The following is a 26,715-nucleotide window of genomic DNA, read 5'->3' as shown; positions in this document are numbered from 1 at the left end:
ACAAGGGTACACATCAATAAGGCAATGCAAGGCGAAATGCGTACGGAGAGCGAAATGAGAAAGCTCGTCCCTACCGTACGTCACCCCCCCTGTCACCTACACTACCCTTGCCCTTACCCCATATTTACAAAATCTACACATTTACAAATTCGTCGCTAATGTCTCGTCTCCCCATATTTCTCCAATACCAAATTCGTCACCACAATCCCTCTACATCAAAATTTGCCATCACCCAATTCATCATCAATCCTCATAAGGAGGAAGAGATGGAACATCAAGCACAATGTCACACCCACGTCATGATGCGTCTCACATTCCAAACATCTGCACAATAAAATAACAAAACATGGCATGGTGTGGAGGTACGTCATCTCAGGTGAGTGGATGCAGATGGTGCGAGGAGACTTCAATCCTAACTATCCTCTAAATGACTTTAACACACTTTACACTACCCGGGGTCTTTCCCTGCCAATCCATTGGCCAGCTTACACTATGGGTTCTAAAAACCAATTCCCATTGACCAAACTGTGGTGCTCATCAATTTGGGGTCTCACTCCCCCGATTCATCTCCCGGTGCCCTTGCACAATTTCTGGGCTGTGACGTGTAGCTCTCCCAGCAGGTCTACCCACCTGCACACCTCCACCACTGCAGTTGCCACCCGAGCTTACCTGCTCCTTAACCTAACCTATCTACTGGGGAAGGCCCCTCCTGGCTCTGTCACCCCACTCGGTGCCCTCTGGCACTGGGCTACCCGGGTCCGTCCTCCAGATCCTCGGGCCCCATCCACAACTACCGGCTCCCAGAGCCCACCTGCGGCCTCACCTGGCCGACATCCTCACAGTGGTGGAGTGCCCAAACCAACTACACACACTAACAGGCTACACGCCCAGCCATTTCCACAACACTAATGCACCCATCCAAATACCATTCTGTCACCCGCACCACAGATGCCAATATCCAACCACAATTTACCTATACCCTCTACCTAACACTTACACTACCTGCCCCGGGTATTCGTGATGGGGGTCCACTCTTCCCCCATTCACACCTTCGCACCACCCACTCCACTCCATCGTTTCCACCATACTCACTCCACAACCATCCATTCCAATACTCCACTTATTCCACACTCCATGTCTTCCACACAACCATTTATTCCATTCACCTGTTGGTGCACACCTGTGCACTCACACCTGGTGCCACCTGCACCCTTCTCTCCCCCAAGTGCATTCGCGCTGATCCACAACATTCACTACTCATACACTGCTCCACACACCTGTCCAGTTCTCACACAGCATCATCTCATCTAACTACTCCCCTCTGAAACTTGCGCTTCCCAGTCGTCCCTTTAAACTATTGCACTCCCTCGTCATTATCATCCACTCTAATCTACCTGCGTCCCCTCTACAGGTATCCTTGTCACTAACTAACCTTAACGTTGCCTAATGTCATCTTCGCTAGATCCCTACACACAATATCCTAACCCACCCGGGCTAGTTTTCACTGCCATCAACCCCATAAGCTAGTGCTCCTTTGCCCCCCGTTTGTGAGGGATGACAGAGTTGCCATCCCACCACATCGGGGAGGTCCTACTATCAATTTGGCACACCAAATTTCAGCCAATCAAAAATTTTCCATTTACTGCCAATTCTACCCACTATTATAAATTTCGTATCAAATCACTACCATCATCATCACAGTCCGCTATATCCTAGCCTCGGTGCGTCATGACATCATTCAACTCGGTTCGTAAAGCCGAGCAATGAATTCGGGTGGTTTGGTCGCCTGCAGGTTGAATCCGTCCGACTTTTGGTTCAAGGGAGGTGGTTTGGTTGGGCCGAGGTTCCACGCACCATCTCGGCGCGGCACCTTGCGGTCCCGGGCCCGATGGCTCAATCTCCCCCGGTCGGAACCCTGTCCCCACGAGGAGGCACCGTTCCGCTTCCTCCCACTCGCCCTTGAACCGGACCGGTCGCCTCGCCCGCCAAGGCCCGGACTCAACCGTGCGGGGCGGGGCCAAGCCCGAATCGGCAACGACGCTTCGAAGAGAAATGACGCAGCTTCGATCCGCGCCGGGCCTCGCATCCAACAAAGGGCTCCTCGCACCGAGTGCTCGCATCGGCTATCCGTCGCTCTAACCGCTAACCCGGTTACCGTCGATGCTTCACCTGCATGCTCACACGCATACGCTACCCCTTTCACCCTCACCAAACCCGGCGTTCCAACGCCGTCCGTACATTCCACCAACGCACTCCCTGTTACAAACCACACCTCTCGCGCACACTCTTGCGCACACTCGCCGCTCGCACACCTCGGTCCACACCTCTCCTCCGTTACGTCCTCCGTAACACTCACCATGGGCGTGCACTCTGGCATCCACCCACTAACGCGTTCACATGGGCTCTCCCACACTCGCGCTACCACCAATTCAGGTGTGCTTTCTCGCACACGTTCCACCACCACCTTACTCTCCGTGTCACACTCACCCTCGCACGTACACTCCGTACACCCCGACGTGCATTCTCGCTCGCACTCGGTTTCACTCCCACACGTTATAACACACCCACTCACCGACGCACACTTTTTCCTCACACGCGTGCCATTTTTACTCACACGGGACCCTTCACCAACGCCCGGGTGCCATATCGATCCCAATCGCGCGACAATTCTTTTGTCGCTAAACATCCTTTTACAAAATCTCCCAGCACCATACACAGCACGTCTCACCTTCGGGGTTCTTCTTCCTCCCTGCACCAAAACCTGCAAACTTCCATTCGGGTTAAGCACAGCATCGTGATGTGAGCAGGGACTTTGCACATATTCCATCTTTTCCTCCCGCCGCGAGTGGTTTTCTAAGTCCCCGGTCTCTTCAATTTCAATGCCCACTTCCACTTTTTCTTTACTCACCTCGACGACCGTTGGCTTTAATAAAATTCCCTCTACCTCATCGGTCGCCGGCTTTTCCAAACCCCGTGTCGCGATTTCTACCCCGGTCCGGTTACCCGTGCTTTCCTCCACTTCGCTCAACCAGCGCTTCTCGACCCGCGTTACCTCCTCATGCACCCCTGGGACCCTTTCGCCCACCATGCGATCCATGGTCTCCCCATATTTTTGCATGCGGTCACCCATTCTGTTGGTTATTGCTTCAATTTGGTTTCCCAATCCGTTCGTTATTGCTTCCATTTTATTACTCAATTTCTCCCCCTCTATTCTCAGCATCTCGGTGAATTGCGCCATGAAGTCCCCCACATCAAAGCCCGCTGCTACGGTCACGGGCGCGGCAAAATTTGGTGCCGCTGTAACCACGTGCGCGAGAGCGCCATTTTGTGCACCTGATACCCCCTCAACCACACCTTCTTTACTCTCCTCCACCATTTTCCCCACTTCTTCCCTGGGGTCCTGGGTCGATTCCACCCCACTCTCCTCTACCGGAACCCAGCCGTCTTGATCTGCCATAGCGCGACTTTCAAAATTCGGGTTTTTTGTAAAACAAAATCAAATTTCGGTGTCTTTATAATTTTGACCAAATTTTTTTCCTAGATGTTTTTTTAAAAAATTTGGTTCGGGCCTCGAATCTCACTCCTCGACACCAATTGTTACGGTAATAACACAATTGGTGTCCAAAATTTGGGCTAAATAAATTTAGTCCCAGGTTCGAATCCCAACTCCTGACAACAATTGTTACGGACGCGGTTTGGATGTTATTTTTGACCGAGCGGTTGGTATGACCGTGACCGAACAGTTATTCCCCGACTAGACCCCGATTCCACCCAGACGTTGACCAAATCGCGCTATGCTAAATCAATGATGGAAAGGACACAACGACTGGGATAGATGAAACGACGCAAGGGTACAGTTCTCAAGACCTCCGGAGGAGGGTATAATTACAGTGGTGGAGAAAAGGGGGTAGATTACAAGGTAGTGAGGTAAAAGACACAGAAGAGATAGGCACTTAAATACAACCGTATCTTATCACAGACAGACCACAGACAAACGGAACAAGGCTGACTTACACAGGGATTGATGGCAGGAAGGGACAGGTAGTCGATAGCACAAGGTGCACCTTGGCTCGGGGACAGGATAAAGCACGGTCCAGTCCAGAGATGCGGGGAGGCCTCACAGCGCTCGGAGGGTACGTCTTGCTTGCTCCAAGCTCAGCGCACATCTGACGTCACCTCCCTCTTCCTGCGCATGCTCAGCGGGGAGTGACACGCCCTCGGCTGGTTGGCTCCGCCCCCCTGGGGCCGGTCCGCCGGTTCCATTGGGTGCGGGGGTTACCGGGCTCCGCCCTTGACGAGGAGCTGACAGGGAGCCCCTATTTGGTAACCCCGTTGAGCACATGTTCGATGGCGGCTCGTTGGGAAGGCCTCATGCCCTCCCAACACCCCCTACCAACCAAGCCGGAGTGAGGACGCGCACTCCCTGTGCACGCCGCCGCCGTTGCTGTTGTTGTTGTTGTTGTTGTTGTTGCTGAACCGTGAGGAAGAGCTGCGGGGAGGTATTGGGAGGTCCTAAACTTCCTAACGGTGCCATACAATCACATTCTGGTGCAACGAAGGGTCAGAATTAATGGAAACGAGTCCTTAACTGACATAGACTAAGAATAACTAGCAAGATGTCCTATAGTTGTCTTACATGAGATGCGGTGAACCTGGGCATGACATTTAATGGGGGAAATAGGGGGAGGTCGGGTCTACAGAGTGTTGTTTACAGAAAATGGGACTAGGGAATGGGGGATTGGGGATAGTTGGGAAGTATTGAGGAAATAGGGGAATATTTACAAGCGGATATGGATGGATGCAAATCCCATATCCGCAACAATATATATATATATATATATATATATATATATATATATATATATATATATATATATATATATATATATATATATATATATATATATATATATATACATACTGAACAGCAATAGAAACGTCACTTCATAAAAATAATTCCTGAACATTTCCCATAGAAATATCAATGCATTTCGTTTAGATATCTCATTATTTACATTCGTCTGTATCTAAATTTAATCCTAACTACCGACAGTGGTGCACACGTGGATAAAAACAGGTCACCAAAACCCGGGCAAAAAAATGACTATGGTACAAAGTCGTGCATGATTCCCATGGAAATCAAAATGCACGTGCGTCTCCTTGTGACTTTCCCTATAAAAGGCACCCCAAAACGTGTGTTCATCATTCGTGTTTCGATGCCAGCGCCATGCCCAGATTTACGAGGATTCAGAGAGACCAGGCTATTGGAAGATTGCATCCTGGACAGACTGCACGAATGGTTGCCAATGCTTTCCATGTCAACGTGAGAACCATCTACAGGTTGCAGGAATGATACCAGGCCTCCAACAGCACCGATGACCGCCCACGCAGTGGCAGACCGAGGGTAACAACACCATGAGAGGATCGACATATTGTGCGTCATCACATCCAAGATCGCTTTACCAGGGCTACAGAAACTGCAAGACAAACAGTTGGAACCCACCAGAGACACATTAGTGGTGATACAGTCCGTCGACGTTTGAAGAACAGGGATGTCCGTTGTCACAGGCCGTATCGTGGCCCCATTCTTACAGTTCGACACTGCCGTGACAGACTACAGTGGGCCACACAGCATCAAAATTGGCGTTACCAGCAGTGGAGAACCGTTATTTTCTCAGCCGAAAGCCGATACTGTGTTTCCACGGCAGATGGCAGAGTGAGAGTTTGGCGTAGACGTGGGGAACGCTACTCAGATGACTGTGTGATGGAAAGAGACTCGTGGGGTGGTCCAAACATCATGGTATGGGGTGCTATTGCTCTCAATCACAAAGTCGGTCCTGTGGTGTTCCAGAATATTAGTCCAGGAAGAGGCAATGGTGTCACAGCTGCTCGCTACATCGATCAAGTCCTCAGACCTCACGTTGTGCCACATTTTGGACGTCACGGAAATCATGTCTTCCAGCAGGACAACGCCCGTGCCCACACTGCTAGAGCAACAAGGGACTTCCTGCAACAGAATGGCATCCAAACCATGCACTGGCCTGCACTCAGCCCCGATATAAACCCGATAGAGCACTTGTGGGACGAGGGTCAAAGAAGACTGCATGACGTTCGACCAAGGCCGACAACTGCAGCTCAACTCAGTCAGGCGTTTCTCAGAGTGTGGGCCCAAGTGACAAATGCCTTCATCAACCGATTAATCTCCTCCATGTACAGACGATGTATGGCTGTCATCAACACTCACGGAGGTCACACAAGATACTGATTTTGACCTCCCGTGTTCTCACCTGGTCTTGTGTTTTTCTTATTCAGAACATTTCACATTATTGTTTGAACTGTGGTGACCATACCTGTAATGATTCATGTTGATCCTAAATCTCAATTCGTGTTGATCATGACTTGAAAATAAAGGCTCCAAAATATTGATTCTGACTGACGTTTCTTTTGCTGTTCAGTATATATATCTATATATATATTTATATATATTTATATATTTGATTGACCGTACACTTTGTGGAGCGTTGGTGCTGCCAAAGCGATTTCTGGTCAAATGTGAGTGGCTTTGGATGGTTTACCATTGCCTTCCCAGCATTGTTTGTCTGTGTTCAATCTTTTTCAAAGTTGAGTGTCAAGCAAGGAAGCAGCACATACCATTTTAAAAAATCTTTGGAATGACTTGGCTGGGGTTTAGAACCACCATCCTCCCAGACTCAGACCAGACACTCCAACAATTAGGCCAGCGATAATTACAATTAATGTAATAATTAATGTAATGTAATGTTATTAATTAATGTAATGAGAATTACAATTACAATTAATAAGTGACAATTATCAGTCACGTGAAAAAGTAAGTACACCCCATGTAAAGTTTTGACTTTTTCAACATATTTCAACATACAGCTATTTGATCTTCATTTCAAAAATATTGACAGATAAAGGTGATATAATATAACAAATATCATGAAAAATTTACATTTTGTAGTCCTTAGACCCTGGTGTTGGGCGAGCGGCTAGGGTGCCGGCTTAGGATACCAAGGATTCCTGGGTTCGAATCCCGGTCGATTGCTGAATTAACGTCAGGGGGGTTAACTCAGCCTGTCATCCTTCCGAGGTCGGCTAATTGAGTACCAGTTCACTGGTAATTCCCTGTTTGTCGTTAAAGGCGGCAAAAAGGGTTAGCGTCAGGAAGGGCATCCGGCCGTAAAACATTGCTTCAAAAAGGGGACCGAAAAACAACAACAACCACGGTTCCCGAAAAAGGCCAACCCCCGCTTTGCGGGGAAAAATGGCCTCTAAAGGTGGTTTTTTATTTACATTTTGTAGTCCATTGTATAATTTAAATCAACATAAATGCAAATTTCGCATGTGGAAAAAGTAAGTACACCCCTACATTTATCACTACTTCAAATACCTAAAATTAGAATCAGGTGCACCAGCTCAGGTGCAAATGATTAGAACATCGTTAGAGAGGATCTTGGAGGAACATGTCTTATTTAAACCTCAGACATTTAGTTTGGTTTGCTCTTTGTTGTTGAAGTGTGTTGCGTCACCATACCTAGATCAAAAGAGCTCTCTGATGCCTTCAGAAAAAAGGTTAAAGATGCCTCCGAATCTGGGAAGGGATTTAAAAAGATCTCCAAACAATTTGAAATCAATCATTCGACTGTCCGGAAGTTCATCTACAAGTGGAGAAGATTCCAAACAACTGCCAACTTGTTCAGGCCAGGCCGCCCCAGCAAGTTCAGCCCGTGAGCAGACCGCAAGATGCTGAAAGAAGTCTCTAAGGACCCCAGAATGTCATCACGGGACCCACAGGTAGCTCTTGCCACTGTTGATGTCAAAGTGCACGAGTCTACCATTAGAAAGAGGCTGCACAAATTTGATCTACATGGGAGGTGTGCCAGGAAGAAACCTTTGCTGTCCAGAAAGAACATCAGGGCAAGACTAAAGTTTGCCAATGAACACCGAGGCAAAGACCAGCACTTCTGGAACAATGTGCTCTGGACAGATGAGTCAAAGGTAGAGCTATTTGGCCACAGTACCAGAAGACATGTTTGGCGAAAACCAAAGACAGCATTTGACCACAAGAACCTGATACCAACTGTAAAGCATGGTGGTGGAAATATTATGGTTTGGGGCAGCTTTGCTGCATCAGGGCCTGGGCAGCTCACCATCATAGAATCCATTATGAATTCTTCATTGTACCAGAGGGTGCTTGAGGATAATGTGAGGCCATACGTCGGAAAGTTGAAGCTCAACCGAAGGTGGACCTTGCATCATGACAATGACCCTAAACATACCAGTAAATCCACCAAGGAATGGATGAAAAGAAAGAAATGGAGGGTTCTGGAATGGCCAAGTCAAAGCCCAGATCTAAATCCTATTGAGATGTTGTGGGGGGATTTGAAACGAGCTGTGCATGCAAGAAACCCCTCAAACATCGCACAGCTGAAAGAATTCTGCATGGAGGAGTGGGCAAAAATTTCTCCCAGTCGATGTCAGAGACTGGTAGACAGTTATAAGAAACGCCTACTTGAGGTTGTGTCTGCCAAAGGGGGACACAATACCACCTATTAGAGCCAAGGGTGTACTTACTTTTTCCACATGCGAAATTTGCATTTATGTTTATTTAAATTATACAATGGACTACAAAATGTAAATGTTTCATGATATTTGTTATATTATATCACCTTTATCTATCAATATTGTTGAAATGAAGATCAAATAGCTTTATGTTGAAATATGTTGAAAAAGTCAAAACTTTACATGGGGTTTACTTACTTTTTCACGTGATTGTATATGTATGTATGTATGTATGTATGTATGTATGTATGAATGCACTGCCCTGCTGATCACCAGTTAGGAGGTTTGCAGGAGTGCTAAATTAAACGAAAGGAGCACACTGACCAAAGATGGGTGGGACTTCACCAATTTGGATTGAGACCAGGTTACTCCACCTTGGACATGCTGCTTCTATTCTCCCAAACAATGGATGGAGGCTCTCAATGTCAGACATATCAGGGCTATCTCTATTGATATATCTCGAGCTTTTGATACAGTCTGACATGCCGCCTTAATCTCCAAACTCTCTACTTATGGCATCCAAGGTCAACTGCACTCTTGGAGTACTGACCTCCTCCACTATCACAGCCAATGTGTTTCTCTCAATGGAACCCTTTCATCAACTCTTCCTGTTGAGGTTGGAGTGCTGCAAGGCAATTTTATGGGCCCAGTACTATTCCTGATCGTCATCAATGTTCTCTCTGACTCAGGAAAATCCTCTTTATCTATTTGCTGATGACTTCACCCTCTGCCGCGACATCCCTCATCTTTCAGACAGGTAGGCTGCAGCCTCTTCCCTCTCTTCAGACCTTGACAAATTCACAAGCTGGTCAAGCACTTGGAATATGTCTTTCATTCCTGACAATTCTCACACTCACCATCTCTATCTGAAAATACCGTCTGGAAAACCCTCCTATCTACTTTCTTAACAATCCTCTTGAGGAAGTTCAGTCATTTAAACTCCTGGGTCTCACTATCAGCCATGATCTTTCTTGAGCAAACCACATTTCAAAGTTTGCCTCCAAAGCCAGTCACCGACCGGGCATCCTCCGTCGCACAAACTCCTCCCTTGGCACACCTGAACTCTTATCCACCTTCAAGGCCTTCATCCGCAACTTGATGGAGTCCTACTCTTCCCTTTGGGCTGCTCCCATGGCTCACATCTTGCTCAGCTTGACGCCATGGAAACCAATGCCATAAAGATCATTGGAATCTCCCGCGAAGAAGTTGAGTCCATGGCCCAATCACTTTCACATCGCAGACAGGTCGGTGGACTCGGTGTTCTACCACCTCCTTGCTGGTCGTGTACCCTCTGCTCTTTGTGTGCTTTGTCCTCCCCCATCCCACCCCGGTTTGTGCAGGACTCACATGGTCCCCCATCAACCCTCTTCTGGTAAAACTACATAAATCCAGAACCACTGGTCACCTCCATTCATTCATTCCTCTTTTTCCCCACATGTGGAACCAAATTTCACATTCTTTTCAATCTCATTCGGCCCTCCAGGTCTTCACGAGAGGTGTTCACCACCATCTCAGACCATTCCCCATTCAAAACCGTGATCTTTTCTACCCTCATTAACACCCATTGCCTCCTCCACCCTCAAGCCCATCCTCTTCCAAATTTCCAGTTTTTCTTTCCTGAGAGTTTGCTTCTGCATCCATGTTGTCCACCTCATACATCCTCCCCTTAGTCCTCTTCCCTCCCCAGTTGCCTTATTTGTCCAAGTCTCCCACTATTTGTCCTTCAAACCTGCTGTTGTTGTTCACCCTCTCTCTACTTTCGCTTTTGTTCTGCTGCGTCCTGATTGGTTCAGTGTACTTGCTCTTCCACGAGCCTAGACCTTGTATTAAAAAAAATAAAAGGTGAAGAGAGATATAGGTTGTCCGGATCTTCCCTTGTTGCTTCAAATAGTCTTGGTCGCACATGTCACCTGAGATTGATTGGTGACGGTCACAGTCGGTGGGTTTGTCGGTTCGGTTCAACATCGGCCCAATTTTGCAGGGGTTGGGATTTGTTTGAGTTCAGGCTGTCAAGGCCATAACATTTGATTCCCCCTCATCCTTATCGTTTTTTCCCTCATCTGTTTAAGCTTCTTATTATGTAAAATTACATCAATAATTTGAGTGATGCCAGTTTGTTGTAATCACTCAAGTCTCGAGCTCTGCGTAATCATCAAGTTTGCACAAAAGGAAATATGACAAGTGAGAGATGTTCGGTAATTTGGTGGTCCATTTCACTTTCCTCCATATCAGGAAGTCACAGTGACCTGGCATGGCTGCATCTTAATGGAATGCTTCCTTTGTGATTCACATGTGTAATGCGTGGCTGAGTGGCACAGTGATGCATCCATAATCGGCATACCTGGGGTATTATCGTCGTCCATGCAAGATGGCCTGGTCACCTGAATACCATTATTCCTTTGACGATATAATCACACATGGGGTGTGTGCGTCAGTTCATCTTTTCAGAAGGTTGTATTTTTGGAAGATCTTGAATGCGACAACAATGGCCCTATGGAAATGCAGATGTGCGGCTGTGGAACTCTGCACTCTTTATTGCCATTTTCTGGAGTGAAATTGTCATGTGCTTTAGATTTCTGGAAATAACAGCATCCAAGGACAAGGCTTTGGAGAGGGTGTTGCATGCGAAGAGGACGTAGTTAATGCTTTTGTGGTCGGTTTATTAACTCAACTGGACTATGTCCAGCTGAGTTTTTGTCGACACCCAGTGTCCGTCGTCCGTCTGTCGTCTGTCGGTCTGTCTGTCTGTCTGTAAACAATTCGACGTCGACGCTCTAAAAGTCACAAATATTGATTAAGTTTGATGAAACTTGTTATGCAGCATCTTTAAGACATAAACTAGTTTGGGATTGCATTTGGGCGTTGCACGCCCAAAAATGGGCGCGGCAGGGCGGCCATATTGAAAATCAATTTTTGTCATATATTTTTAGCACATAAAAACGATATAGTTTGTGGATCTATTATGCATATTCTAACCATATTGATAGAGACCAGTTGAGTTCAGGTTCCCTGGAACCTCTAGTTCTTTAGTTGGATGGATACTGCTTATATTTTTATAAGCCTTTTTATACTGCTTTTTATTTTAAAAAATACTGTATATATTTTTATAAGCTTTTTTATACTGCTTTTTATTTTAAAAAATACTGTATATATTTTTATAAGCTTTTTTATACTGCTTTTTATTTAAAAAAATACTGCTTATATTTTTATAAGCTTTTCTAAACTGCCTTTTATTTTAAAAAATACTGCTTATATTTTTATAAGCTTTTTATACTGCTTTTTATTTTAAAAATACTATTTATATTTTTATAAGCTTTTTTATACTGCTTTTTATTTTAAAAAATACTGCTTATATTTTATAAGCTTTTTTATACTGCTTTTTATTTTAAAAAATACTGTTTATATTTTTTATAAGCTTTTTTATACTGCTTTTTATTTTAAAAAATACTGTATATATTTTTATAAGCTTTTTTATACTGCTTTTTATTTAAAAAAATACTGCTTACATTTTTATAAGCTTTTTATACTGCTTTTTATTTTAAAAATACTATTTATATTTTTATAAGCTTTTTTATACTGCTTTTTATTTAAAAAAAATACTGCTTATATTTTTATAAGCCTTTTTAAACTGCTTTTTATTCAAAAAAAAAAACTGCTGATATTTTTATAAGCTTTTTTATACTGCTTTTTATTCTAAAAAATAGTTTATATTTTTTATAAGCTTTTTTATACTGCTTTTTATTTTAAAAAATACTGTATATATTTTTATAAGCTTTTTTATACTGCTTTTTATTTTAAAAAATACTGCTTATATTTTTATAAGCTTTACTAAACTGCCTTTTATTTTTAAAAATACTGCTTATATTTTTATAAGCTTTTTATACTGCTTTTTATTTAAAAAAATACTGTATATATTTTTAAAAGCTTTTTTATACTGCTTTTTATTTTAAAAAAATACTGCTTATATTTTTATAAGCTTTTTAAAACTGCTTTTTATTCCAAAAAAATACTGCTTATATTTTTATAAGCTTTTTTATACTGCTTTTCATTTAAAAAAATACTGCTTATATTTTTATAAGCTTTTAAAAACTGCTTTTTATTTAAAAAAATTACTGCTTATATTTTTATAAGCTTTTTTATACTGCTTTTTATTTTTAAAAATACTGCTTATATTTATATAAGGTTTTTGACTATTTATTTATACTGCTTTTCATAGTTTTTTATTTTTAAAAATTTTGCTTATATTTTTATAAGCTTTTTTATACTGCTTTTTATTCTAAAAAATACTGCTTATATTTTTATAAGCTTTTTTATAGCTTTTTATTTATAACAAATACTGTATATATTTTTATAAGCTTTTTTATACTGCTTTTTATTTTAAAAAATACTGTATATATTTTTATAAGCTTTTTTATACTGCTTTTTATTTTTTTTAAATACTGTAGATATTTTTATAAGCTTTTTTATACTGCTTTTTATTTTAAAAAATACTGCTTATATTTTTATAAGCTTTTCTAACCTGCCTTTTATTTTAAAAAATACTGCTTATATTTTTATAAGCTTTTTTTATACTGCTTTTATTTTAAAAAATACTATTTATATTTTTATAAGCTTTTTTATACTGCTTTTTATTTAAAAAAATACTGCTTATATTTTATAAGCTTTTTTATACTGCTTTTTATTTTAAAAAATACTGTATATATTTTTATAAGCTTTTTTATACTGCTTTTTATTTTAAAAAATACTGCTTATATTTTCATAAGATTTTCTAACCTGCCTTTTATTTTAAAAAATACTGCTTATATTTTTATAAGCTTTTTATACCACTTTTTATTTTTTTAAATACTATTTATATTTTTATAAGCTTTTTTATACTGCTTTTTATTTTAAAAAAATACCGCTTATATTTTTATAAGCTTTTTTATACTGCTTTTATTTTAAAAAATACTATTTCTATTTTTATAAGCTTTTTTAATACTGCTTTTTATTTTAAAAAATACTGCTTATATTTTTATAAGCTTTTTAATACTGCTTTTTATTTTAAAAAATACTGTATATATTTTTATAAGCTTTTTTATACTGCTTTTTATTTTAAAAAATACTGTATATATTTTTATAAGCTTTTTTATACTGCTTTTTATTTTAAAAAATACTGCTTATATTTTCATAAGATTTTCTAACCTGCCTTTTATTTTAAAAAATACTGCTTATATTTTTATAAGCTTTTTATACCACTTTTTATTTTTTTAAATACTATTTATATTTTTATAAGCTTTTTTATACTGCTTTTTATTTTAAAAAAATACCGCTTATATTTTTATAAGCTTTTTTAAACTGCTTTTTATTTAAAAAAATACTGCTTATATTCTTATAAGCTTTTTTATACTGCTTTTTATTTTAAAAAATACTGCTTATATTTATATAAGGTTTTTGACTATTTATTTATACTGCTTTCCATACTGCTTTTTATTTTAAAAAATATTGCTTATATTTTTATAAGCTTTTTTATACTGCTTTTTATTCTAAAAAACACTGCTTATATTTTTTGTTCTATTTCTCATTGTTTACATTGCTATTTCGGGTGTAGGAAAGGATGTGTTTATTTATTTTGAAAACCTTTTTTTTTGTTTTTATCTCTGCCAGCATAGGTTGTTTTAACCCCTGTCTGTCTGTCTATCTGTTTGTTTGTCTGTGAGCAGGAAATCTCAAAAGGTAGTGGATGGATTCAGACGAAATTTGGTGGAGAGCTTGGGTATGTGATAAGGCCAAAATGATCAGATTTTGGTGAAGATCCGAATCCCGAACAGAGAATTTTTTTATTTTTTATTTATTTTTTAAGTGATTCATCACCATTGAGAGATGGGACCAACACAGATATATAGCATGATGTTTCAAAAAGTTGTGGACGGTTCCCCACAGATCGTCAAACCCATTTTATTGTCTGATCTTCCCCTCTGACCTGATATTAATTTCCTTTCTCTGCTGCCCGACCCACATTACCTCCATCCCCTCCATACTCATCTTCAATCCACATTTCCAGAATGCGTCATTCCACTCCCTCAGTGCGTACTACATCTCCCGCTTACTCTGCGCTACAACAGTCAGCTTGTCCGCATACAACGTCCTCCCCAGAACTGTTCATGTTTAACCTTCCTGCTTACCAACTCCATCATCATGATAAACATGAGTGGGTTGAGAGAGCTTCCCTGCTCAATCCCCGCCTCAAATTACACAAATTACACAAATTATGCGCACACAGACACAGCAGGCTCTAAATGCCGAGTTGTCAAAGAAGGAGGCAACATTTTTAGTCTTTTGTGTGACCCAGACAGGCTCAGAATCGAACCACCATCCTCCCAGATTCAGAGCAGACACTCTAAGCACAACACCCCTGAGTCTGGATGACCTTCTCCCTCTGGAAGTCATCCTTCGAAGACCAGTCAGGTTCACTGTCAATAAATTATATTTCCTTCAAAATCATGGTAGATTAGCAAACCTATACATTTTTGGAAAGGTTATAGCATAAGGAAACTAAAAATCAATGTTTGCATTTGGAGAGATACCTGTATGGCGGCCATTTTGGATTTTCAAAATGGCCACTGTAAAATACATATTTTGTTCTATTTCTGCCTCTAATTACCCTAAAAACTTTTTAAAATATACTAAACCTATATTTTCAGGGACAAGGAATCCAATGAAAGTATCAAATTAGTGCTATGGGGAATGGTAAGACGCGAATCAAAGGTTTTGAATTGCAAAATACTGTCTTTATATTCGCGATAAGTTGCATAATCAAATACATGTTATCATTTTGTACAGGCAGTTAATAACATCAAAATGTGTCACAATAATTCATATCACCAAACATACACAGGCAGTCAGCAAAATCATATATACACATGCAGTCAGTATAACTTCACATCTACACAGGCGGTCAATGACAAAATATACACAGGCAGTCAATGGCATCAAACATACACGATTACAGAATATGCCATTTAGAGTTCGTCATCACCGTCCTGTGTGTCGTATCCGACAATATAGTCCGCATCGTTTTCACAGTCCGTTCCACACAAGCAAAGGTCGGTCAAATTGATTGGCAAATCGAATTGGTCGAATGGTCGATCGAATCGAATTCGATGAATCGAATCGAATCGAATCGATCGAATGGTCGAATGGTCGATCGAAGCGATTGGTCCAATGGTCGAATGGTCGAATTGGTCGAATGGAATTGGTCGATTGGTCGAATTGGTCGAATTGGTCGAATCGAATTGGTCGGAATTGGCAAATGTAAACATTGATTTTCAGATTTTCCATGTAATAACGTTTCCAAAAATGTATAGGTTTGCTAATCTACCATGATTTTGAACGAAAAAACATAGTGAACCTGACTAGACCTGGATCTCCAGAATTTTGTCATGAATAATACATGTCTCGGAGATTTTTAGAATTTGATGAAGGAGGTGGAAAATTGTCGATGCACTTTTCATGGCCCATTATTTTTTCCACGACAAGCGACGTCCGACGAATCTCCGATTTCAGTGCAGATTCTTTCAAAGATGCTCGAGTCCGATTAAAAGCGAACACTTGGAAGGACATCACATTGTATACAACAAATATTACGCATTATGTACATCTATGAGGCAATTGTCCACATTATGCAAGGAAAATAAGGAAAAGGGTTGAATGTGAAGCAAATGGAAATATAGAAGAGGATCCTTTTGTTCTTGTCCATACCTTTCTATTTTCTTGTACATACCTGAGACGTCATGGTATGTACCATATGTAGACATACCCTAGTAAGTGATTAAAGATGGAATAATAAATTTAACGTCCTCTCCAAAATATGGCAGAAGAGGACATTGCTACATGCTACATGCAGGACCCACACCACATGGCAGCATTTCACAAACCCTTTACCTGCGCCATCGAAGGTGGAGGGAGGTTATGTTTTCACGCACCTCTGTCTGTTTGGTTGTGAGCAGGATATCTCAAAAAGTTATGGACTGATTTGGATGAAACTTGCTGAACAGGTTGGGTTTGTGACAAGGTCGAATTGGTTCAATTCCAGTGAATATCTGAATCCGGATCTGAGATTTAAATTTTTAAAAGTGATTTTTCACTATTGAGAATGAATGAATGAATGATCGTTTTAAGGCCATTTTCCCCGCTAGAGCGGGGGTTAGCCTTGCGGGCCCCATGACAATCATGGTTCCCTGTTTGAGGCAATGTTTTATGGTCGGATGCCCTTCCTGACGCCATTCTTCACTATTGAGAGATGGGGCCAAAATAATATAAAAGAGGATATCCCAAAAAGTTATGGATGAATAATGACAAAACTTGGTGGATGAGTTGGTTAGGTGACACAAACAAGCCGATTCGATTTTGGTTCAGGTCCGGATCCAGATCCGGCCTATCAGTGGGATACAAAACGCAAACTGTTCACCTGGCAGAGGTATGCTCTCTACCGATTGCCGTTCTAGATAAATCAGTTTATCTCGTCAAAACGAGTCCTGCTGCACCACATACTGATTGCAACAGTTGTGATGATGTCACCAATATTATGTACCGTGAAATTGGGTGCATAGGGACAGCAAGGTGACTAGGGACACAAACTGAAAAAAAGTTCGGAAACTTTTTTCGCTGAAAATTGATAACCATACTGATTTGTTGATATTTGGGTTGAAGTGTTCTCTTGTTTTTTTAAAAAGCAACTTATAGTCCCTATTAGCCCTATTAGCTTATTAGCTTATAGTCCCATATATGGGTTAAATAGGAATAAATAGGATTTTTATGGCTGTCCCTGTTCACCCCGTTTTACGGGTGAACAGGGACAGTCACTAATACAAAAAAAAAAATAATCAAGAAACAATCCTGAGTTTCCAACTTATTGCTAAATTGATAGCTCAGATGGATGCACATAATTTTTTTTTTTTTTTAAATACTGAATCGAGGCTCTTGAAAGAGCTAACATTTACTTCAGAAACAAATGAACCAGACAAACAAAATATCTAAAAAGAGGGAGCGGAAGACAAGATGGGGAGAGAAGGGTCAATATGCACCCATAATATAAAGCACGGTGCCAATGAAAAAAAATATGGGATAAAAAGTTTCTCCAAACTGTCCCTCTTTCTTGATTATTATTTTTTGTATTAGTAAAAAAAAAAAAAATAACCACCTTTAGAGGCCATTTTTCCCCGCAAAGCGGGGGTTGGCCTTTTTCGGGAACCGTGGTTGTTGTTGTTTTTCGGTCCCCTATTTGAAGCAATGTTTTACGGCCGGATGCCCTTCCTGACGCCAACCCTTTTTGCCGCCTTTCACGACAAACAGGGAATTACCAGTGAACTGGTACTCAATTAGCCGACCTCGGAAGGATGACAGGCTGAGTCAACCCCCCTGGCGTTAATTCAGCAATCGACCGGGTTTCGAACCCAGGATCCTAGGATCCTAAGCCGGCACCCTAGCCACTAGCCCAACACCAGGGATATTTTTTTGTATTAGTGACTGTCCCTATTCACCCGTAAAACGGGGTGAATAGGGACAGCCATAAAAATCCTATTTATTCCTATTTAACCCATATATGGGGTTAATAGGGACTATAAGTTGCTTTTAAAAAAAATAAGAGAACACTTTCAACCCAAATATCAACAAATCAGTATGGTCATCAATTTTCAGCGAAAAAAGTTTCCGAACTTTTTTTCAGTTTGTGTCCCTATTCATCTTGCTGTCCCTATGCACCCCATTTCACGGTATCAGCATAGTTGTGTTTTTTCTTGTCTATATTCTGATTTGTAGGAGATGTATGGTTATACTTTTGGAAAATGGAATAAATAAATATCCTTTTGAGCAGCGAGTGTGTAGACCTGAATGATACATCAAATGGTTCAGCAGGACATTCAAGCTGCTATACGCGATGTGAGGTTAACACAAGGAGAACTGAATACAAAACAAGTAATTGTAGAGTAGGAAACTCAATATTGTGACTTACAAATGAAAGGCGTTTTTTATTAAGAAGTTCATGGGATACTTTGTGGAGAGGTTCTCTCTCTTTGTCATATCCAGCCATGAAGGTCGATGAGTGGCTGACACTCTGCAAATGCACAAGTGGAACAGGAGAGGGGATGAGAAAAGAAATCAGTGGATCAAGTATGTTACAGTATAACACTGTGCTGATTGCCAACAGAGATTCTATTACTACAGCCAATTGAAGTGCCGGCCATGCACTCACACATCTGAGCTTTCAAACACTCCAACACTTTCCAACCCTTTCGGCATTGGATTTTTTTTTATTTTGCCCACTATTCCCCTTCTCTGTTTGTTACCCCTTTGCCCCTCTGTTTTTACAACTATCGTTCAGCTCTTAAATGAGCCTCGATGTCAATTGAAAAAGTGTTTGTCACATAACCTGTACTGCAAGAGAGCCATTTGTGTGTCTGTGTGTTTGTCGCATTTTTCTTGGAGATGGCTGAATGGATCTTTGTTAAACTTTCAGAGGTTCGTCAGTGAGTATCTGCAAGTGTTTAACGGGGGGGGGGGGGGGGGGGGATGAAAAAAAAACTGCAAAAATTTTTTTATTTTAAATTTTTGAAAACAATAAAAGAAAATAAAATGAACATATGTCACCCACAGGGTGAACCGTATCTTGCCATTTGACCTTGACCTTAATAATTTCGTATGGTGAATAGTATGTCTTCATGACCAACGCACATGAAATATTGAAAGATTTTGATGAGAACTGAGGAAATAATTTTTTCATGAAAATTCCGTTTTTTCGTCATGACGTCATCAAATGACGTCATAGCGTCAAACTGTTTACAGATCTGGGAAGCACTCATCAAGGGCATTCATATGAGGTATTACTCGATATGGTACCTACGATTTCAAAATTTGACCTTGGGGTCAATAATTTTCGACCTCCAGCGCTAACCATGAAGGTCAAGGCCGATCGCCACCAAAAACTAATCAGCTGAGCGCCGGACCATATACTAGATTCCCATGAAGTTTGGAGACGATCCGATCAAAGTTACTCAAAAAATAAGGGTTTCGTTGACCTCCATGATTGACCACAAAGTGACCTTGACCTTTGACCTTGACCTTCAAAATTTTGTGTGCTGAAGGGTATCTCTATAGGACTCTGATATGCGAAGTTACAGGAGTTTCCAATAATAACTGTGGTCTACAGAGTGATCTAAACGTGAAAAAAAAAAGATTAACCACAAACAAAAAAACAAACAAACAGACAAACAGACAAACATATGAAAAAATGATTAACCACAAACAAAAAAACAAAAAAACATATGTCACCCACAGGGTGAACCGTATCTTGCCAAAATGTGAAAATTCCGTTTTTTCGTCATGACGTCATCAAATGACGTCATAGCGTCAAACTGTTTACAGATCTGGGAAGCACTCATCAAGGGCATTCATATGAGGTATTACTCGATATGGTACCTACGATTTCAAAATTTGACCTTGGGGTCAATAATTTTCGACCTCCAGCGCTAACCATGAAGGTCAAGGCCGATCGCCACCAAAAACTAATCAGCTGAGCGCCGGACCATATACTAGATTCCCATGAAGTTTGGAGACGATCCGATCAAAGTTACTCAAAAAATTAGTGTTTCGTCGACCTCCATGATTGGCCGCAAAGTGACCTTGACCTTTGACCTTGACCTTCATAATTTTGTGTGCTAAAGGGTATCTCTAAAAGACTCTGATATGCGAACTTACAAGAGTTTCCAAAGGGAACTGTGCTCTACAGAGTGACCTAAACAATGCGAACTAAAGCAATACAATATACATGAAAAGTGCAGTTTTTTCGTCATAACGCCGTCAAATGACGTCACATTGTCAAACTAGTTATATGTTTGGAAAGCACTCAACAAGGGCTTCAATTTGAGGTACTACTCGATATGGTAACTGAAACTTGAAAATTTTACCTTTTGGTCAAAATTGAATGACCTTCAAAATGACCTTGAAGGTCAAGGCCGATCGACACCAAAAACTAATCAGCTGAGCGCCATACCACACCCTATATACCCACCAAGTTTGGAGATCATAAGATCAAAGTTACTCAAAAAATAAGGGTTTCGTTGACCTCCATGATTGACCGCAAAGTGACCTTGACCTTTGACCTTTGGCCTTCAAAATTTTGTGTGCTGAAGGGTATCTCTATAGGACTCTGATCTGCGAAGTTACAGGAGTTTCCAATAATAACTGTGGTCTACAGAGTGATCTAAACGTGAAAAAAAAATGATTAACCACAAACAAAAAAACAAACAAAATGAACATATGTCACCCACAGGGTGAACCGTATCTTGCCCCTGCATCTGTCTATTTTACCTTTTGGTCAAAATTGAATGACCTTCAAAATGACCTTGAAGGTCAAGGCCGATCGACACCAAAAACTAATCAGCTGAGCGCCATACCACACCCTATATACCCACCAAGTTTGGAGATCATAAGATCAAAGTTACTCAAAAAATAAGGGTTTCGTTGACCTCCATGATTGACCGCAAAGTGACCTTGACCTTTGACCTTGACCTTAATAATTTCGTATGGTGAATAGTATGTCTTCATGACCAACGCACATGAAATATTGAAAGATTTTGATGAGAACTGAGGAAATAATTTTTTCATGAAAATTCCGTTTTTTCGTCATGACGTCATCAAATGACGTCATAGCGTCAAACTGTTTACAGATCTGGGAAGCACTCATCAAGGGCATTCATATGAGGTATTACTCGATATGGTACCTACGATTTCAAAATTTGACCTTGGGGTCAATAATTTTCGACCTCCAGCGCTAACCATGAAGGTCAAGGCCGATCGCCACCAAAAACTAATCAGCTGAGCGCCGGACCATATACTAGATTCCCATGAAGTTTGGAGACGATCCGATCAAAGTTACTCAAAAAATTAGTGTTTCGTCGACCTCCATGATTGACCACAAAGTGACCTTGACCTTTGACCTTGACCTTCAAAATTTTGTGTGCTGAAGGGTATCTCTATAGGACTCTGATATGCGAAGTTACAGGAGTTTCCAATAATAACTGTGGTCTACAGAGTGATCTAAACGTGAAAAAAAATGATTAACCACAAACAAAAAAACAAACAAACATACAAGCTGACTAATACATCTTGCAAAAACTTCGTTTTGGCAAGATAATGAACATATGTCACCCACAGGGTGAACCGTATCTTGCCATTTGACCTTGACCTTAATAATTTCGTATGGTGAATAGTATGTCTTCATGACCAACGCACATGAAATATTGAAAGATTTTGATGAGAACTGAGGAAATAATTTTTTCATGAAAATTCCGTTTTTTCGTCATGACGTCATCAAATGACGTCATAGCGTCAAACTGTTTACAGATCTGGGAAGCACTCATCAAGGGCATTCATATGAGGTATTACTCGATATGGTACCTACGATTTCAAAATTTGACCTTGGGGTCAATAATTTGACCTCCAGCGCTAACCATGAAGGTCAAGGCCGATCGCCACCAAAAACTAATCAGCTGAGCGCCGGACCATATACTAGATTCCCATGAAGTTTGGAGACGATCCGATCAAAGTTACTCAAAAAATTAGTGTTTCGTCGACCTCCATGATTGGCTGCAAAGTGACCTTGACCTTTGACCTTGACCTTCATAATTTTGTGTGCTAAAGGGTATCTCTAAAAGACTCTGATATGCGAACTTACAAGAGTTTCCAAAGGGAACTGTGCTCTACAGAGTGACCTAAACAATGCGAACTAAAGCAATACAATATACATGAAAAGTGCAGTTTTTTCGTCATAACGCCGTCAAATGACGTCACATTGTCAAACTAGTTATATGTTTGGAAAGCACTCAACAAGGGCTTCAATTTGAGGTACTACTCGATATGGTAACTGAAACTTGAAAATTTTACCTTTTGGTCAAAATTGAATGACCTTCAAAATGACCTTGAAGGTCAAGGCCGATCGACACCAAAAACTAATCAACTGAGCGCCATACCACACCCTATATACCCACCAAGTTTGGAGATCATAAGATCAAAGTTACTCAAAAAATAAGGGTTTCGTAATTTGACCTTGGGGTCAATAATTTTCGACCTCCAGCGCTAACCATGAAGGTCAAGGCCGATCGCCACCAAAAACTAATCAGCTGAGCGCCGGACCATATACTAGATTCCCATGAAGTTTGGAGACGATCCGATCAAAGTTACTCAAAAAATAAGGGTTTCGTTGACCTCCATGATTGACCGCAAAGTGACCTTGACCTTTGACCTTGACCTTCAAAATTTTGTGTGCTGAAGGGTATCTCTATAGGACTCTGATATGCGAAGTTACAGGAGTTTCCAATAATAACTGTGGTCTACAGAGTGATCTAAACGTGAAAAAAAAATGATTAACCACAAACAAAAAAACAAAAAAACAAAAAAAAAACATATGTCACCCACAGGGTGAACCGTATCTTGCCCCTGCATCTGTCTATTTTACCTTTTGGTCAAAATTGAATGACCTTCAAAATGACCTTGAAGGTCAAGGCCGATCGACACCAAAAACTAATCAGCTGAGCGCCATACCACACCCTATATACCCACCAAGTTTGGAGATCATAAGATCAAAGTTACTCAAAAAATAAGGGTTTCGTTGACCTCCATGATTGACCGCAAAGTGACCTTGACCTTTGACCTTGACCTTAATAATTTCGTATGGTGAATAGTATGTCTTCATGACCAACGCACATGAAATATTGAAAGATTTTTATGAGAACTGAGGAAATAATTTTTTCATGAAAATTCCGTTTTTTCGTCATGACGTCATCAAATGACGTCATAGCGTCAAACTGTTTACAGATCTGGGAAGCACTCATCAAGGGCATTCATATGAGGTATTACTCGATATGGTACCTACGATTTCAAAATTTGACCTTGGGGTCAATAATTTTCGACCTCCAGCGCTAACCATGAAGGTCAAGGCCGATCGCCACCAAAAACTAATCAGCTGAGCGCCGGACCATATACTAGATTCCCATGAAGGTGGAGGCGATCCGATCAAAGTTACTCAAAAAATTAGTGTTTCGTCGACCTCCATGATTGACCACAAAGTGACCTTGACCTTTGACCTTGACCTTCAAAATTTTGTGTGCTGAAGGGTATCTCTATAGGACTCTGATATGCGAAGTTACAGGAGTTTCCAATAATAACTGTGGTCTATAGAGTGATCTAAACGTGAAAAAAAATGATTAACCACAAACAAAAAAACAAACAAACATACAAGCTGACTAATACATCTTGCAAAAACTTCGTTTTGGCAAGATAATAAAAATATGTCACCCACAGGGTGAACCGTATCTTGCCAAAATGTGAAAATTCCGTTTTTTCGTCATGACGTCATCAAATGACGTCATAGCGTCAAACTGTTTACAGATCTGGGAAGCACTCATCAAGGGCATTCATATGAGGTATTACTCGATATGGTACCTACGATTTCAAAATTTGACCTTGGGGTCAATAATTTTCGACCTCCAGCACTAACCATGAAGGTCAAGGCCGATCGCCACCAAAAACTAATCAGCTGAGCGCCGGACCATATACTAGATTCCCATGAAGTTTGGAGACGATCCGATCAAAGTTACTTAAAAAATTAGTGTTTCGTCGACCTCCATGATTGACCACAAAGTGACCTTGACCTTTGACCTTGACCTTCAAAATTTTGTGTGCTGAAGGGTATCTCTATAGGACTCTGATATGCGAAGTTACAGGAGTTTCCAATAATAACTGTGGTCTACAGAGTGATCTAAACGTGAAAAAAAAATGATTAACCACAAACAAAAAAACAAACAAACATACAAGCTGACTAATACATCTTGCAAAAACTTCGTTTTGGCAAGATAACAAACAAACAAACATACAAGCTGACTGATACATCTTGCAAAAACTTCGTTTTGGCAAGATAAAAACAAACAAACAAACAAACAAACATACAAGCTGACTGATACATCTTGCAAAAACTTCGTTTTGGCAAGATAAAAACTTGAATTTTTGGGGATTAAAAAAAAAATCACTTTCGTAGGTGTAGGGTGTCGTGACTGGTCATTCCCCACAACTGGTTGGAAGCATTAATTTTGTATACCCAGGAATGATGCCATAAACTTTTTATACAAACTTGAAATGTGTCTCTGAATCGAGGCAAATCTCACACTCACTCTCATTCTCTCTCTCTCTGAAAGAACCGTCTCACAAACCCTCCAATACATGGTATTTCTTAAGAATCCTCTTGAGGAAGATCAGTCATTCAAACTCCTGGGTCTTGCTGTAAGCCATGATCTTTCGTGGGAAAACCACATTTCAAAGTTGGCCTCCAAAGCCAGCCGCTGACTGGGCAGTGGGCATCCTCCATCACACAAAGTCCTTCCTTGGCAAACCTGAACTCCTATCCACCTACAAGGCCTTCATCCACAGCTTGATGGAGCACTGCTCTCCCCTCTGTCTCCCATGCATCACATCTTGCTCAGCTTGATGCCGTTGAAACCAAGGTCTTAAAGATTATTGAAATCTCCGGACGTATCACTTTCCCATCGCAGACAGGTCGGTCGTCTCTATTTTCTACCCCCCTCCTTTCTGTTCTTGCACCCTCTGCTCTTTCCGTGCTTTGTCCTCCTCAGGTTATCAGCAAGGCTCACACGGTCCACCTACAACCTCCTTCTGGTAAAACGACCTAAATCCAGGATCACTGCTCACCTGCACTCATTTTTTCCTCTTTTTTTTCCTGCCGGTGGAACCAACCTCCACATCCTCTTCAATTTCATTCTTCCCTGCAAGTCTTCAACACAGCTGTTCACCACCATCTCAGATCATCCCCCATCCAAAACCATGATCTTTCCTACCCCCGTCAACCCCCTCACCTCACCCTCAAGCCCACCTTCTTCCAAATTTCCAGTTTTTCCTTTCCTTCTGTATCCATCTTGTCCACCTCATGCATCCTCTCCTACCCCTCATTCCTCCCTACACCTCTAATTGGTCCAAGTCTCCCTCTATCTTGGCCTTCAACCCTGCTGTTTGTGTTTCAACTCCCCCCTCTCTCTCTACTGTTCTTTTTGTTCTGTTGCATACTGATCCGTTTGGCGTTCTACCTTTTCCACGAGCCTCGACTGCATACAAAAATATATATATTCCGCACAATGGTGAACAAGATGCTGGGCAACTCTGCTGCATCGTCGGACAAAAGACAATCAAGTAATTTGGCTCTTATGTCGACCTGTTCTTCCCTCTGAGAACTTACCTGAGTACATAATCCTGTGACAGCAGAATCAAAATACGTCTACTGTTAGTTAGGTCCAAAACTTCAATTCCGTGACCATTTTCTGGCTAGTAAGGTTTGACGATTGATTTGACTTCTATTGACATTTTATAACAAAAATAGCCTCTATGTCCCTCCCAAAAATCCCGGCATTTTTCGCCGGAGGCCCGAATCCAAGATGGCCGCCGGCACCATCTTGAAAAATTACGTTTTGAACCAGAACACCTAGAATCAAGTACAAAGACACTTTTTTGGGTAATTTGACCACGAGGATTCCGAATCTGACATTAGTTTGACGTTATGACATTATTTTGACCCAGAAATCCAAGATGGCCACCATCCAGTAGAGCGAAAATGCAACTTTTAAATGGGAGAACATATGATCATGAATTAACACATTATTTTGGCTAAATCTATACTGGCCACGGAATTGAGGTCCTGATTAGTGAATTGCTATTTTCTTGTTTTTCACCGTTCCGTGTGTCCTCCAGTGTGGCGGGCTTTGCAATGAAGCCACTGATGTCGTTACCTCCGTTGAGAGTTGGGAAAATCTCAAGAAAAAAGCCCTGTAATGGAGCGGTCTTGACAAGTTCGGAGACGTTTATGCAACAGTCAATTGGGATAATGGTCCCGGCAGACAATGTGTCCATAAATCATGTAGGCTGACCTTATGGAATGCTAATAAACTGGAGCAGGCCAAGACAAGACAGAAAAAACGAGAAGTCAAGGAATGCCAATCTCAGTCTTCGTCCATGTCTGAGGCTTTCCCCCCGGCTGCTTCTCCACCTGCCAAGCGGCTGCGATCAAGTGTAGAAGGGCTGATACATGAAAAAAACAAA

The 26,715-nt window shown here is 41.0% G+C and overlaps 1 protein-coding gene across 1 annotated transcript in view; it reads right to left on the bottom strand.

Annotated features, from left to right (window-relative positions):
• The window catches only part of LOC137415093 (SH3 and cysteine-rich domain-containing protein 3-like), a 101,994-nt gene that overhangs the window by 70,478 nt on the left and 4,801 nt on the right, over positions 1 to 26,715 (bottom strand). Inside the window, exon 2 of the mRNA XM_078766019.1 lies at positions 18,572 to 18,673. Within this exon, the coding sequence (XP_078622145.1) occupies positions 18,572 to 18,673 (102 nt within the window). The remainder of the gene's footprint in view (positions 1 to 18,571; positions 18,674 to 26,715) is intronic.

This window comes from Myxine glutinosa, chromosome 12 (genome assembly GCF_964187855.1).
Source record: "Myxine glutinosa chromosome 12, kmMyxGlut1.1, whole genome shotgun sequence".
In the NCBI taxonomy this organism is placed as follows: domain Eukaryota; kingdom Metazoa; phylum Chordata; class Myxini; order Myxiniformes; family Myxinidae; genus Myxine; species Myxine glutinosa.
This window is presented reverse-complemented; position numbering and strand designations above follow the sequence as displayed.